The sequence below is a fragment of the Callospermophilus lateralis genome, chromosome 1 (assembly GCF_048772815.1).
Source record: "Callospermophilus lateralis isolate mCalLat2 chromosome 1, mCalLat2.hap1, whole genome shotgun sequence".
Lineage (NCBI taxonomy): Eukaryota > Metazoa > Chordata > Mammalia > Rodentia > Sciuridae > Callospermophilus > Callospermophilus lateralis.
In genome coordinates, this window is record NC_135305.1 from 55,633,979 (window position 1) to 55,651,097 (window position 17,119).

The 17,119-nt window shown below is 38.9% G+C and overlaps 1 protein-coding gene across 1 annotated transcript in view; it reads left to right on the forward strand.

Moving 5' to 3' along the window:
* Positions 1 to 1,702: 1,702 nt before the first annotated feature.
* The window catches only part of Pus7 (pseudouridine synthase 7), a 46,805-nt gene continuing 31,388 nt past the window's right edge, over positions 1,703 to 17,119 (forward strand). The window contains exons 1-5 of the mRNA XM_076862410.2: positions 1,703 to 1,911; positions 7,564 to 7,996; positions 9,595 to 9,679; positions 9,801 to 9,902; positions 14,304 to 14,448. Of these exons, the coding sequence (XP_076718525.2) occupies positions 1,785 to 1,911; positions 7,564 to 7,996; positions 9,595 to 9,679; positions 9,801 to 9,902; positions 14,304 to 14,448 (892 nt within the window). The 5' untranslated portion in view covers positions 1,703 to 1,784. The remainder of the gene's footprint in view (positions 1,912 to 7,563; positions 7,997 to 9,594; positions 9,680 to 9,800; positions 9,903 to 14,303; positions 14,449 to 17,119) is intronic.

A 17,119-nucleotide genomic window follows, 5' to 3' on the forward strand; every position in this document is an offset into this window, starting at 1 on the left:
TTTTGCTGAGGCTGCCTTTGAACTCATGATCCTCCTTCCTTGGCCTCCTCAGCTGCTGGGATTACGGGCAGGCGCCATTGGCCTGGCTTATTTATTTTTTTATTTTTTAAACTTTTTTTTTTTACGTTGATGGACCTTTATTTTATTCATTTACTTATATGTGGTGCTGATAATAGAACTCAGAACTCACATGTGCTAGGCAAGTGCTCTACCAATGAGCCATGACCCCAGCCCCTCATTTATTTATTTATTTTTTAAAAAATTTTAAAAATTTTTTTGTTATGTTTATTTATTTTTATGTGGTGCTGAGGATCAAATCCATTGCCTCATGTGTGTGAGGCAAGTGCTCTACCACTGAGCTACAACCCAGCCACATTTAATTTTTAAAAATATATTTTTAGTTGTCAATGGAACTTTATTTTATTTACTAATATGTGGTGCTGAGACTCAAACTCAAAGCTCTGCCACTGAGCCACAATTCCAGCCCCCCTCATTTATTTATTTATTTGGTACCAGGGGTTGAACTCAAGGGCACTGGACTACTGACCCACATCCCCAGCCCTACTTTTGTATTTTATTAGAGACAGGGTCTCACTGAGTTGCTTAGCACCTTGCTAAATTTCTGAGGCTGACTTTGAACTGGCACTCCTCCTGCCTTTGCCTCCTAGCCGCTGGGATTACAGGCGAGCACCACCGTGCTCGGCTCATTTATTTTTTTATTTCTTTTTAATATTTTAGTTTTTATTTGTAGTTTATGTGGTGCTGAGGATTGAACCCAGGGCCCTGCACGTACTAGACAAGCACTCCTCCGCTGAGCCACAACCCCAACCCTCATTTATTCTTAATACTAAATAATATTCCATGGTCTGTATACACCACAGTTTATCCATTCACCTAATGGAGAATATCTTGGTTCCAAGTTTTGGCAATTATAAATACCCACGTGCAGATTTTTGTGTGCCTAAGTGTCCAACTCCTTTGGATAAATAACCAGAAGAAAAATTACTGGTAACAACCTATTTAGTTTTGCAAGAAACTGTCAAACTGTCTTCCAGAGTGGCAGAAACATCAGCAGTGAGTGAGATTTCCTGTTGCTCCACAACCTCACCAACACTTGCTGCTTACAAGTCAAAACAATGAGTTATCACTACTCAATGATAAAGCGCCCCTGGGTTCAATCCGCATATCAAAAAATAAAAATAAACAGAAGCATAAACTAGCTACCATCAGATTTCTTGAAGCAGATCCTATGGGAAGCAGTCGGAGTAAAAAGTGGGGAAATGGCCCTCTTGGATCCGCAACATTCGAGGGACCCATGGAACAAAGAGTCCCTAAAGTGAAGGTCTTCATTATGTGTAATCTCCTTGACCAAGTGTAATAAGAAAGAGCGACAAGTATGTGGAATAAACTGGTATTAGAATACAACTAACAATGAATAAGGCAAACTCTATTTTAGACATGCTAAAGATCTAAAGTGCTCTTTGGTGCATTATAAAAGCCCCTTTTTTGCTCCAACGCCACACCCGCGTACCAAGCAGTAGAGACTCAGCAGGTCAAAAGGCTGAGAGTTGGCCGCCGGGCGCCCGAAAGTTCCCTTGCCTGCGCCGCCAGCTCCGGGTGGGCGGGGCCTCTGGGCGGGGCCTCCCCGGGGAGGGGCGGGGCTCGGGCTCCAACCCGGGGGAGGGGCCGGCGGGCCGCGGAGCGACGCTGCGCCGCGGGTGTGCGAGCCCGGCCTCCGGCGAGTCCTCCCGCGCGCCTCCTAGCCGGCGCGGACCTCGCTGCACATGCTGATCTGCCCTTGCCACTGCCTTCTCCGAGTGACCCTCGCAGCCGCCGCCCTCCTGCGCCCGAAGAGGAGCGCCGGCCTCGTTTCCTCTCGGCCCGCACCGCGCCCGCGCTTTCAGGCTCCGGGTAAGTGCGCGGCCTTCCCTCCTGGGCTCAGCCGCCAGCCCTCGGCCCGGCACCGCGACCTCGCCTGGAGAGGCAGTGCGGGCTGAGAAGGCGGCCCGCCGGGTTCTCGTGTTCTCAGCTCGCAGCGCCTGCATTAAAGGGCGAGCTCGCGGGAGCGCGGCTGGAGCCCAGCGGGTTCTGCGCTCGGGCCCACGGGCGCTGCTCCCGACCGCCGGCCTCTTGCTCCCAGCGGCCCCACCAGTCGTCTGGGCGCCGCGCGCGCTCTCCTTCCTCCCGCCGCGGCTCAATTAGCCTGAGGGTCCTCTTCCCACTCCTCCCCTTTCTTTGCCTTGCCCAGAACACTCCCTAAACTGTTCTTCCTCCGATGGGAAAACCGGCCTTTTTGCGAAAGCCGGCCAGCTCCTCACATCGCCTGGCCAAGCTTCTACAGGTCCAGCCCACGTGCTTTCGTCCCTGTATTCACACCTCAGCGTGGTTTTAAGCCCACTAAATGCCGGGCAGGCTTTCGGGGATTACTCGATCTGTCTGCATTTCCCGAGCAGGGTCGGGCTAGGAGTGTTTCCTCCAGCCCCCTGCTCAGCGTATGTTCAGTGAGTGGAGGGAAGTGCTGTCATGCAGACTGAAACTCAGCCCAGAGTCCTTACCGCCAGTCCTGCACTGAGGGGTTCAAAAGTACATCGTCATTGCCAAAAAGAAGGGCTGGAGGGAGCTTAGTTTTTCAAATATCTGGCCACTTTTTTTTTTTTTTCCATTCCGAAAACAGGGTTACTGAGATCCTCTGTATTTGTGTGTGAAATAGTATGCCCCACTGCGGGGAGGCGAGGGGTGGGATGGGGTGGGGTGTGTCTTGACTATTGAGGGATCTCTCAAAAAAATCCACACTAAACACCATAGAAAAGGGATGGGTGGTCATTCATGTTCAGTCATTAGAAAATAGTCAAACGTCTGAATTAGTTAATTTTTTAAAAATATTTGTTTTTTTAGTTTTAGGTGGACACAATATCTTTATTTTGCATTTATGTGATGCTGAGGATCGAACCCAGTGCCTCATGCATGCTAGGCGAGTACTCTACCACTGAGCTACAACCCCAGCCCTGAATTAGTTAATTTTTAAAAAAGAATTCTTTCAGTTGTAGATGGACACACTACCCTTATTTATTTTTCTTTATGTGGTGCTGAGGACCGAACCCAGTGCCTCATGCTTGCTAGGTGAGCTCTCTACCACTGAGCCATAATCCCAGCCCCTAAATTAATTAATTTTTGAACAAGTCTTTTTAAACAAACTTTTATTTGTTTTAATTAGTTATACATGACAGTAGAAAACACTTTGATACATCATATATAAATGGAGTATAATTTCTCATTCTTCTGGTTGTACATGATTGTAGAATCCCACCGGTCATATAGTTATATATGTACATAGGGTAATAATGTCTGATTCATTCTATTATCCTTCCTACTCCCACACTCTCTCCCCTTTCTTCACTCCCCTCTCCTTAATCTAAAGTAACTATTCTTCCCTAGTTCCCCCCCTTCCATTATGAAATACCATCCGCATATCAAAGAAAACATGTGATCCTTGTTTTTTTGGGATTGGCTTTTTAAACATTTTTCCAGTTCTGGGGATTGAACCCCAGAGCCTTGCACTCTTCCATTGAGCTACATCCCTAGTCCTGTTTTTAAATTTCATTTTGAGACAGGATCTCCCTAAGTTACCCAGGGGGGCTTTAAATGTGCCATCCTCCTGCCTCAGCCTCCCAAGTGTCTGATGTTACTGACCCCTGCAACCAATCAAGCCTGAACACATCTTTTTTTTAAATGATGGGACTATATGGTATTAATGAAAATCAGCTTTTCCCCCAAGGAGGAAAGAACTAACAGTCCTGCTTATATTTCCTGTACCTAAGTTTGCTCCTGCCTCAGGTCCTTAACAGATATTGACTCAGCTGCCTAAAACCCTCACAAAAATCTTTTCATGTCTACTTATTCTTTCAAGTCCTTTACCCAAAGTTCACCCTCTTAGACTTCATCAAAGACCACCCCTTTTAGTCTCAGTCCCTATGCTCTGCTTTTTTTTTTTTTTTTAAAGAGAGAGAGAGAGAGAGAATTTTTAATATTTATTTTTTTTTTTTTAGTTTTTGGCGGACACAACATCTTTGTATGTGGTGCTGAGGATCGAACCCTGGCTGCACGCACGTCAGGCGAGCGCGCTACCGCTTGAGCCACATCCCCAGCCCCTTTTTTTTGTTTTTTTAATTTGTGACTTTTTTGTTCTTTTTTTTTTTTTTTTTTAAAGAGAGAGTGAGAGAGGAGAGAGAGAGAGAGAATTTTTAATATTTATTATTTAGTTATTGGCAGATACAACATCTTTGTTTTTGTATGTGGTGCTGAGGATTGAACCCGGGCCGCCCACATGCCAGGCGAGCACGCTACCACTTGAGCCACATCCCCAGCCCCTTGTTTGTTCTTTTTTTTAAAAAAATTTTTAGTTGTTAATTGACCTTTATTATTTATTTATATGCAGTGCTGAGAATCGAACCCAGTACTTCACACATGCAAGGCAAGTGCTCTACCACTGAGCTACAACCCCAGCCCTGTGGCTTGTTTGTTCTGAGATTGATTTTTATTTTGTAATTTAATGTCCTCAAATAGAATGTAAGCTCGTCAAGGGCAGGAAATTTTTTTTATTTTTCTCAAGTGCCTACCATAGTACATCCTATACATTAGAATGTACTCAATAAATTATTAGTAGAATAAATACTTTTGGTAGACTTAACAATTTTGAATATTAAGATGTAGTATATGCACTGTCTTAAAGTGTTCCTCGTAAAATCTAGAAAGACAATTTGCAGGGGATAGAGAGGATAGGTGCATTTAAAAAATGGAAGTTGTGAGGATTTTGAAATAGGATTCAGACTTGTATAACTCTTTTTCAGATGCTCACTTTGGAAGAAATAATGTTAAGAGACTTTTGTCAGTGTTGTATTAAAAATTGGAAAATGCTGAACTTGATTTTTTTTTCAAATATTTATTTTTTAGTTGTAGTTGGGCACATTTATTTTTTTATGTGGTGCTGAGGATGGAACCCAGGGCCCTGCAGGTGCTAGGAGAGCACTCTACCACTGAGCCACAATCCCAGCCCTGAACTTGATTTTTGATGTAGAAGATGTTGAAAATTTAATTGGTGAATCTAATATTTGGATGGATTTTTTAAATTAAGATACTGGTAAAATTATAATACTTATATTTGAGGGGAGGGGGTTACTGGAGATTGAACCCAGAGGCACTTTACCACTAAGCAACATCCCAAGCCATTTTTATTTTTTATTTAAAGACAGGGTCTTACTAAATTGCCTGGGGCCTTGCTAAGTTGCTGAGGCTGGCCTCAAACTTGTGATCCTCTGCTTCAGGCCCCCCAAACTGCTGGTATAATAGTTATGTACCACTGTACCCACAAAATTGCAATACTTACATTCTCATTTGGCTCATTTACAGTACAAAGAGAAACATTTTAGAATTTTCTTTTTTTTTTTAATATTTATTTTTTAAATGTAGATGGACACAACACAATGCCTTTATTTTCATGTGGTGCTGAGGATCGAACCCTGGGCCTCACCCGCTCTACCACTAAGCCACACTCCCAGCCCCCATTTTAGAATTTTCTAGAAAAAAATGTGTAAAACTTCAAGTTCATGGGAAAGTATCAGTGGATCAGCATCTTCCTGGTTGTAGTATCAGTCTTCTGGTCTGTAGAGATTTTATTGAGAGTTGAAGATATTATTATGCCACGTATGGTGGCATACCCCTGTAATCCCTGCTACTTGTGGGTCTGAGAGACAGGATTGGAACTTCAAGACCAGCCTGGGCAACTTGATAAGAACTTATTCCAAAATAAAAAATAAAAAGGACTGGAGATATAGCTCAGTGTAGAGAGCTTGCCATAGACCCAGGATTTAATCCCCTAAGGGGGGAATATTATAAAGCCCCCCCTTTGTTTTTTAAGTCAATCACTTTACAAGGTTGAAAATCTTGGGATTTTTCCTGAGTGCAACTGATTGATTTCCTTCAGTATTTCTGGTTGAATTCTTTTGGGTCTCTTCCATGTTCACAAGATCACCTCTCTCCTCCCTGACTCCCCCCTAATTTAAAAATTTATCCCATTTTAGTTTTTTTTTCATTTATAATAGTTTCTGCTTATGAAAATGACATTCATTTGAGTTCTTCTAATCCAGAAGTTTGCACAACTGTTCTAGAAAATATGTTCTCAGTTTCTAGGACCATAACTGAATTTAGCAAAACAGATATTAAGTGATTTATAATCATTGATGGTATATACTTTTTGTGGGGAGGTACTAGGGATTGAACTCAGGGGCACTCAACCACTGAGCCACATCCCCAGCCCAATTTTGTATTTTATTAGACAGCATCTCACTGAATTGCTTAGCGTCTCACATTTGCTGAGACTGGCTTTGAACTCGTGATCCTCCTGTCTCAGGCTCCCGAGCTGCTGGGATTACAGGCATGCACCACCCTGCTGACTTCCACACCTTTACCATTCTTAAGTGTACAGTTTAATAGTGTTAATATGTTCACATTATTTTCCGATTGATATCTAGAACTCTTTTTATCTTGTAAAATAAAACTCTTTACCCATTTATACAACTGTAGCCCATTTCCCTTATTATTAAATGTGGTATGCATGAATATGCTTTCATCAATAAATGCATTTTTGTACTGTTTTAAATACAGTATTTCATCAGTTTTTGAAAGGATAATACATGTGTTTGAAACAATTGAAATAAAATGTCACAGTGGTATTCAGTAAAAGCAGCAAGTTTCACACTGTTGTCCCCATCTAACTAGATTCTGTCCCAGGAGTAATCATCTTCCCCAGTTTCTAGTCAGTTGTTAACTTATTGTTTAATTTATGTACCCAGGCTTCACTGTTCTTCATTTTTTGTTAATATAAAAGTACTGAAATGAGAATCTGTATGGCTAAAACTTTAAGCACTTTCTTAATTATTTTACGATAAATCCTTCAGAGGGGTTGAGGTTATAGCTCAGCAATAGAGTGTTTGCCTAAGTATGTGTGAGGCACTGAGTTCAATTCCCAGCACCACATACAAATAAATAACAAAAATAAAGGTCCATTAACAAATAAATATTTTTTTAAAAAAGGTCCATCAATAACTAAAACAATATATTTTAAAAAGATAAGTTTTGCAAAGAACTATTTTAGTTCAGGCATTGTGGTATACACTTGATCCTTGCTACTTGGGAGGCTGAGGCAGGGAGCAAAACTAGTCTAGAAAACTGTCTCAAAGTAAAAAATAAAAAAGGTAGGACTGTAACACGGTGATTGAATTTTGCCTGGCATGTGTGAGGCCCTGCATTCAATTCCCAGTATTGTCAAAAAAATATATATTTTTTTTCTGGATCACATATATATTTTTAAGGTTTTTGATGCACACAGTCAGACTCTGCATAGAAGTAATGTGCTTGTTTTCTATTTCTCCAAATATATATGCCAACATCAAGAAAAATTATTTTAATAAATGAGTTTTTAGATCTTGTGAACAAAGTTGACTGCCTGTATGCTGAAATAACTTTATAGGTGATTGTTAATTTCTACTCTTTTCTCCTTCCTGAAAGGTTCTCTTAAATGTTTTCTTGGAGCCTTAAAGATGGAAATGACAGAAATGACTGGCATGTCTCTGAAACGTGGGTGCCTTGCTATGGAAGATGATGACAGTGCGGCCCCAGCTGAAGAGACAAAAAAACAGAAGGTCTCTGAATGCTGTCTGACCAAAAGACAAGATGGGCTGCAGAATGACTGCCTACCCAATAGAGAAAATGTGCCTGGGCCACCAGAACCTGTAAGTGCCAAGAGAGGCAAAATGACTTCTGATGATCAGTTGGAGGAAGAGGAAGAAGAGGAGGAAGATGGCCTTTCAGAGGAGGGGGAGGAAGAAGAGGAAGCAGAGAGTTTTGCAGACATGATGAAACATGGACTTACTGAACTTGATGTAGGCATCACCAAGTTTGTAAGTTCTCATCAAGGATTCTCGGGAATTTTAAAAGAAAGGTATGGTTAGTTTATGTATAGTTATTTTTAATTTATTTCTTTAGAAAGAAGTGAATAATATATATGATCTTCCACTTAGCTTTCTGACCCCAAAGATTATTTATGCTTATGGTCAAAAAAAGAATAGAATGAAGGAGAGCTTCCTAAATGAGTAAATAGTCTTGAATTTTCTAATATTTAAAATATTAATATTTAAATAGAAATCTTGGTGTATTCTTGTCAAAGGAAGATCCTTCCCAGAATTGTTGGAATAAAGAAAAGTAATTCCCCCAGTGATATGCACTTTTAATCAGTGGATAGATGCTATTTACTTTATTAAATTGTTTAAAAAGATTTCATGTTTTCCCTTGAATTTGATTTATAATCTTAAAACACTTTCACCTGAATATACCACATCTGCGTAGAAAGAAGGCAGTCTTGAGGCTGGGGATATGGCTCAAGTAGTAGTGCGCTCGCCTGGCATACGTGAGGCACTGGGTTCGATCCTCAGCACCACATAAAAATAAAATAAAGATATTGTGTCCACTTAAAGCTAAAAAATAAATATAACAAAAAAAGAAAGAAAGAAAGCAGTCTTTGGAAGCAGATGGATCTGGTTGTGAATCTACTTCAGCCATTTAATAGATACTTAACTCCTCTAACCTCAGTATCCTCCAAAAAACAGATCATGATACCATGGAGTTGTTGAGAGGATCATAAATAATAGATGTAAGATGTTTAACCTAAGAGATAATGTTGGGTGGCTTACCAGTAAACTTATTGACTTTTTCTTTTTGGGGTAAGGGTCCCGGGATTGAACCCAGGGGTGCTTAACCACTGAGCCACATCCCCACCCCTTTTTAGAGACAGGGTCTCGTTGAGTTGCTTAAGTTGCTGAGGCAAGCTTGGAATTCGAAATCCTCCTGCCTCAGCCTTACAGGCATGTGCCACTGCCCAGGTGACTTACTGACTTCTGATTTAATTAACCATTCATTTTATTTTATGATTCGGTTAAGTATGATCTGTCTGTAAAATCACAGGTTAACATTAATAAGCTTTTGTTTATACATTTCTCAGTATTTTTCTCTGGAAGAATATTCTAGAAGCTTCTGATAAAACCTAAGGCACGATGTGATTTAACATTCAGTGTCCTAGCAACTCAATGCTGAAGCAGGAGGATCACAAGTTTGAGGCCAGCCCAGGCAATTTATTGAGACTGTGTCTCAAAATTTAAAAAGATTGGGGGTATAACTCAGAGGCAAAGCCCCCTCTGAGTTTAATTCCCAGACTACAAAAAAAAAAAAAAAAATCCCCCCAATTTTAAAACTTCCTATAACTTTGCACTAAAGTTTTGTTTTTTGTTTTTGTTTTTGTTTTGTAGTTGTAGGTAGACAAAATACCATTATTTTATTTGTTCATTTTCATGTGGTGCCTCGGATTGAATCTAGTGCCTCACATGCTAGGCCGCACTCTACCACTAAGCCACAACACCAGCCCCTGAAGTTTTTTTTTTTTAATCCCTTTTACACAATAGTAAGACTTGCTGTTTATAAAATTTATTCTAAAATTATAAGAACTAAAATGTTAAATCTTTGAAAATTTGTGTTATCTTTTATCAGATACTCCGACTTTGTTGTTCATGAAATCGGAAAAGATGGACAGATCAGCCATTTGGATGACTTGTCTGTTCCGGTGGATGAGGAGGTAGATGTAGCTCTCTAGCAATAGTCACCTTCTATACTAAAATAGAATTTGCTAGAGATCGTAGATATTGTATCTTTGAATTCTGTTATGATTCATTGTGAATTCTGTGGTTCTTGTATAGGATCCTTCAGAAGAGGTATTTACAGTTTTGACAGCTGAAGAAAAGCAGCAACTGGAAGAGCTCCAACTTTTTAAAAATAAGGAAACCAGTGTTGCCATTGAGGTAAGTAGTACAGAAACACTTGCAAAGGTTATAAGGGTTTTTGGTTGCTTCAATATTTGCTGTAGATATTAATAAGCGTCAATTGAAAAACAATACAATGTTTAAAAATGGGTGACCTTGCCCTGTTTCATGTAAAAGGGCATTTATACTAATAAATAGTTTTTCAGGGTTAAATTATGCTATAAACTATAGCAAAAAAAAAAAGTTATCTTTTTGTTAAAAAAAATATGAACACAAATCAACAAAGAAATCTATTACTTAGAACCAGAAAACGACAGCTATATTGCTGCAACAGGGCTTCTCACCCACCCCTGTGGTGGCTCTAGCTTCAGCAGCTTCTTGGTCTCCAAATGGGGAGGGAGTAACTGGGTGAAGGAGGTAAGGGCACACTTTCTTCAGCCCGTGTCTGCTTCTGCTATTTGAGAAAAAGAAAGTTCAGCTACTAAATAGAATAGTAAATGCCATTTTATTTTATTTTATTTTATTTATTTTTAGTTGGACACAATACCTCTTTTTCACTCATTTATTTTTTTTTATGTGGTGCTGAGCATTGAATCCAGGGTCTCACACTTGCGAGGTGAGCATTCTACCACTGAGCCACATTCCCAGCCCAGTAAATGCCATTTTAAAAGCATTTTTTCTTATGGAAATTTTATTGTCCTAAGTTAGTGCTATCCGGTGGAATCATGATCCCAGTTTTTTGGTTTGTTTTGTTGTTTTGTGGTACTGGAGATCAAAACCAGGACCTCACATGTGCTCTACCATTAAGCTAAAGTAAGAAAAAGTGAAGTTTTTACTGTAAGGGTATATTTAATTTACCCTATGATATTCAAAATATTATTTCATTATATAATCAATATTTTTAAAATTATAGAGATGCTGTCCTTTCTTTTTTCCCTTTATTGACCTGCTGGATTTGGGGTGTTTGAAGTTCCCCCTCCCATCACTTCCAATTAGTCAGAGTTTACTGCAACTTTTCACATGTCATAATCTGATTCCAACACTCACCTTTCCTGTCCCTCCCTACCGAAATTCCGAAGAGTATGTGATATTACAACTTCGGGATCTCCAATTACTGAATTTACCTATAGACAACATCCTTGGCAATCTCACGTAGAATTCCTAGGAACAGGTTTTTAGTTTTTATGTTTCTGGGAATCAAGGGCCTCGTATTTGCTAGCACTCTATGTTGAGTGGCATCCCCAGCCCTAGAATAGGTTTTAAGAACAATCCAGGAAGATATTCCACGTTTCCCTTACTTGTATAATACAGTGGTGTATCAGCTTCATAATACTAATTTTTCTGCACATATGACAAAATTAATTCTCATTTAAAAAACTATGTTTTGCAGTCTGCTAAATTTTAACTTTTAAAGGGCATAAATTTTAGGCAAGTTTTCTCATCTCTAAAATGAAAATGAAAGCCAGGTGCCATAGTGCACGCCTGTAATCCCCGCTGCTTGAGGGGCTGAGGCAGGAGGATTGCAAGTTCAAAGCCAGCCTCAGCAAAAGCGAGGCGCTAAGCAACTCAGTGAGACCCTGTTTCTAAATAAAATACAAAGTAGTGCTGAGGATGTGGCTCAGTGGTTGAGTGCCCCTGAGTTCAATACCCAGCACCAAAAAAAAAAACGGGGGAGGTGGAGGGCTGGGGATGTAGCTCAGTGTGAAAGCACCCTGGGTTCAGCTCCCAGTACAAAAAAAAAAAAAAAAAAATCCAGGCTGGTGCTGTAGCTCAGTGACAGAGCACTTGCCTAGCATGCGTAGGGCACTGAGTCCAATCCTCAGCACCACATAAAAATAAACAAATAAAATAAAGGCATTCTGTCCATCTACGACTACAAAAAATATATTTTAAAAAATCCAACTAAAATGAAGAGGAAAGACTGAATTTTTGAGGTCTAAATATGAATTCACAAAAACAAACTATGATTCCAACTCATTGCTATTAGAGTTTCAGATCTATCACTTATTGACATGAAAACTCATTGATCTATAATTAGAGTATTGTTGTTTGTAGTACTAGAGAATGAACCCAGGGCCTCATGCATACTAGGCAACCATTCTACCACAGAACCACGTTCTGAGCACTTTTTTTATTTGAGACATTTTATCTTTTATTTTCATCATGCTTAGTTGCCCACACTGGTCTTGAATTCACAATCTTCCTGCTTCGACCTCTCAAGTAGCTGAAATTACAGACATGCGCTACTGAGCCCAACCAGTTTGTTTTTTGTAAAGCATTGTCAAGTTTAGTCAGTAGCAGTTGTAGTCTTTTTGCCTTATAGATTGCAGATGATCAGCTGGTCATGAAATCAAGTTAGTATGTCTCGCGATCAGCTTTTTTTTGTGGGGGGATACCAGGGATTGAACTCAAGGGCTCTATACCACTAAGCCACATTCCCAGTCCTATTTTGTATTTTATTTAGAGACAGGGTCTCACTGAGTTGCTTTAGTGCTTCACTGTTGCTGAGGCTGGTTTTGAACTCATGATCCTCCTGTCTCAGCCTCCCAAGCCATTAGGATTATAGGCGTACTCCACCAAGCCCTGCTTTACAATCAACATTTTTTTAATTAATTTTTTAAATTTATATATGACAGTGAAATGCATTACAATTCTTATTACACATATACAGCACAATTTTTTCATATCTCTGGTTGTTTACAAAGTATATTCACACCAATTCATGTCTTCATACATGTACTTTGGATAATAATGTCCATCATATTCCACCATCATTTTTAACCCATGCCCCCTCCCTTCCCTCCCATCCCTCTGCCCTATTCAGAGTTTGTCTATTCCTCCCATGCTCCCCCTCCCTACCCCATTATGAATCAGACTCCTTATATCAGAAAAAACATTCGGCATTTGGTTTTTGAGATTGGCTTAACTTCACTTAGCGTTATCTTCTTTAACTCCATCCATTTACCTGTAAATGGCATGATTTTATTCTCTTTTATTGCTGAGTAATATTCCATTGTGTATATATGCCACATTTTTTTAATCCATTCATCTATTGAAGGGCATCTAGGTTGGTTCCACAGTTTAGCTATTGTGAATTGTGCTGCTATAAACATTGTTGTGGCTGTGTCTCTGTAGTATGCTGTTTTTAAGTCCTTTGGATATAGACTGAGGAGAGAGATAGCTGGGTCAAATGGTGGTTCCATTCCCAATTTTCCAAGAAATCTCCATACTGCTTTCTATATTGGCTGCACCAATTTGCAGTCCCACCAGCAGTGTATGAGTGTTCCTTTTTCCCCACATCCTCACCAACACTTATTGTTGTTTGTCTTCATAATTGTTGCCATTCTGACTGGAGTGAGATGAAATCTTAGAGTGGTTTTGATTTTGCATTTCTCTAATTGCTAATAATAATGAACATTTTCATATGTTTGTTGATTGATTGTATGTCATCTTCTGAGAAGTGTCTGTTCAGGTCCTTGGCCCAATTATTGATTGGGTTGTTTGTTTTTTGGTGCTTAGCTTTTTGAATTCTTTATATACCCTAGAAATTAGTGCTCAATCTGATGTGTGAGGGGTAAAGATTTGCTCCCAAGATGTAGGCTCTCTATTCACCTCACAGATTGTTTTTTGCTGAGAAGAAACTTTTTAGTTTGAATACAGTCAGCATTTTTTAATGGAAATAAATAAAATAGAAAATATCTTTGTAGTCAGTATAATGTTGGCATTTTTTTGAAGTCTTTTTTTTTTCAATATGGCCTGTACACCCATTTGTGCTATTAATAAAATTAAAATGTGTTTCTTAGTGTGAGATGCCCTCAAAAACTGAAATGTTGTGTAACCAATAAATTTACATTTTGTTTATATAAAGAATTTTCTTTATTGTGAACTAATATGCTAGAACCTCACTATAAAATAATTGAACATAGAATAACATTCAACATGAAGCAGCTGTAGACTAGACTGTCCAAGGGACAGAAAGGCCTGACTTGCCTACAAATTTACTTGTGGGCCCTAAAGCATTTGTCTAGCAAAGACACTTATAGGAAGCATATGTGGTAAGTGGCCCCAGAGTCTAGTAGACTAATTTCACATCAGCTCTCTGCCTTCCCAACTATACAGCTTTGAACACATTCTACAGTGGGTTTCAGCCTCATTTTCCTTATCTTGAAATAGATGTAATGATGGTGTGATAGTGAGATTATGGGATTAAATAAGACAGTGAATGTAAAGAGCTTGGGATAGTGCCTGGAAGATGGACACATGTGATCAGCAGGCCCTTATGATTTGCCATATTGTGGAGCTCTAAAATATTTCTGAAATTGTACTTAGGCCCTTTTCTTATTTTGCGTAGTTAATGAGCCGTGTTTTAAACTAATTCACTGTATTATTTCCTTATTTAATGTTTGTTAAAGGAGTAGTGTTACTCTGTGTTTTTAATAGGTTATTGAGGACACCAAAGAAAAAAGAACAATCATCCATCAAGCTATTAAGTCTCTGTTTCCAGGATTAGAGACAAAAACTGAGGATAGAGAAGGGAGGAAATATATTGTAGCCTACCACGCAGCTGGAAAAAAGGCTTTGGCAAGTAAGTGTGTGAGTGAACCACTTTCTAGACCCTACTCTTTGCTTATCTTATTTATTCGTGTCCAAGGGCTGTTTTGCTGTTGTTCAGAGAAGGATACTGATCATGTCACACCTTTAAGAGAGGGTGAATATTGTTACTTCAAATGCCAGAGCAGCCTACATCCTCTCAAGTAGAGGGGATTTGGTCTAATAAGTTAGTAACGATTGGTGGAAATTATAGTGGTGCCCAAGAGATTGTTCGAAATTTGGTATGTTCCCCAAAGAGCAGAGTGGGCTGAATAGCAATTTAAAGAAGTAAATGGAAGAGCTGTTGCTCCTTCTATATTCTTACTAGAGGGAAAAAAGATTTCAGATCAACAGAAATGCTCATCACCTATTCTAGGGCATATTTTGTGCTTCTGCTTTCCAATTAAGATTATCTTCTTCACTCACACATAAAAAGTATGGGATATTTGGAAAGATGACCCCTTCACCTGAGCCTATCTTCCATTGTGTATTGTTTATTTGAAATGGGTCTGTTGTTATTGAGTTACTTTGATATTCATGTCCTAATCTATCTCCTATAGCCAAGAAAATTTTCTGTTTGCATTAACCTTAAGAAAAATTAGGTAATGTTTTTTCTTTTTCCTATCAACTCAGTGGATAAAATTTTAATGAAAATGACAATAGCAAAAAGTTATTTCCTCACCCTTCTCTCCTACCAGTGATATTCCCTATTAGTGATCAGTTATTTCAAGGTAGATTTCTTAGAACAAAACTCCCAAGACTGTATAAAAATCAACCCATTAGGGATCTGTCAATATTTTCTGAGTTTAACTTAAAACAGATTACTATGAATATGTGAAGCCTTAATTGTGTATAACCATGGTTCTAGTGAAATGAAATGTTATAAAAAAAGGAAAAAAAGACAGCAGGTAAGGTTAACTAAGCCTAAGAAAATCATGTAGAGAAATGAGAAACATCAAGGAATTAGGGAAGAGAAAGTGATGATCAGATGATCAAAGTAAGACCATGTGTTCCAGAACTACTTGTAGCAAGAATTGCTTATTATATTCTAGTCTGCAAACTAATGGCTTGGTTACCATATGTTTCTTTAATGTCTGGGTCATATAAGAAATAGTACCTTAGTAGCCAGGGGTGCTCAAGAGAATAAGCTCCATAGGAAATAGCTTCAGTGATTTTTTTTTTTTTTTCAATTCTCCCAAGGATGATGTATAGCTAGTAACTATTCTAGAAATAGAAGGGAGAAGGTATGGGGCTGGGGATGTGGCTCAAATGGTAGAGTGCTTGCCTAGCATGCATGAGGCACTGGGTTCGATCCTCAGCACCACATAAAAATAAAATAAAGATATTGTGTCCGCCTACAACTAAAAAATAAATATTAAAAAAAAAAAAGAAGGGAGAAGGTGACTTACTACATACAACAGTGCCGTAGGACATTGATCTAATTCTTTCAAGGAATGCAGTTCAGGAGGCTGTTAGGGAAATGGGTCTTAGGTAGGCAGCCATTGCCTCTGTGAGCTGAGAGGAAGGAAACACAAGGTTTTGTTCTGCTTGTTGTCATGAGGAAGCAGATTGGAAAAGGCAAAATATATTTTTGACTGATTGCTTCTTAGAAATGATCTTCATTTCATAAGGGATGCTAGATTTTGTGAGAAAAGGAGGGAGTTTGCAAGCCAAGGTGGCCATTACAGTTTCTCTCCCTCTAAGTAACTTGTGTTACATCTCTCAGGTTCTGTCTAAATTAGAATTTCTGTGTTTATACCAAAAACATCTTTCATTTTTGTAATACAAAATTTTCTTTAGGTTTTCCAGCTTAAATGCTAAACTGTAGGACATGAATCACCCATTTCCATCTTCCTTTATATATACATTGTTAGTAAAATATGAGTTTCTCACCTTAAAAAGAAGCATGAGTTGAGTATGGTGGCACATACCTGTAATCCCAGCTTCTTGGGAGGCTATGGCAGGAGACCCTCAAGCCTATCTCAAAGAAAGAAAAGAAATAGATGGACTAAATTTCTATCTTCTGAGTGCTGATCTCCCACTACCCCACTGAAGGCTGTTCTCTTGTCCAGATAGTTACTTGGGAGGCTGTATTCACCTTTTCCATGTCCAGCTTTCCCATTCACAAGCTGATAGAGTAGCCTAAGGTAAATGCCACTCAAAATGGAGGGAGAGCTTGTATCCAGAAACTGTTGTTCAGGCCCTGCAAATAGAATCCAGTACCAATGACAGCTTGTCCTCCTAGGCTTTCTTGCCTTGTATTTGACTGTATTAGCTTTTTTTATAAAAAAGCTTTGCAATTTATTATGATTTAAAGCTCATTTACTACCAAGCCCTGATACAAATTATTATTGATGGGTTATGCATTATCTAAATTTCAATATTCTTAACCTAAACTTTTCTCAACTATAATAGTGCTTCCTAAAACATAGAAGTGGTACCTTCTAAATCTTGGTTCCCAAACATCAAAAATAATGAGCTATTTAAATTCAGGCATTTTTTGTGTTTGTGTGTTAAGGTTGTCCAATAGGGTACATTTCTTTATCTACCAAAACATTTATTTTCTGAAAATACCATATAACTTATAACATTCATAAATAAGTAAATTTAATTTACATTTTGAGATAGTATACACTGCAAATGTTTCTAAGAACTTGTTTTTAAAG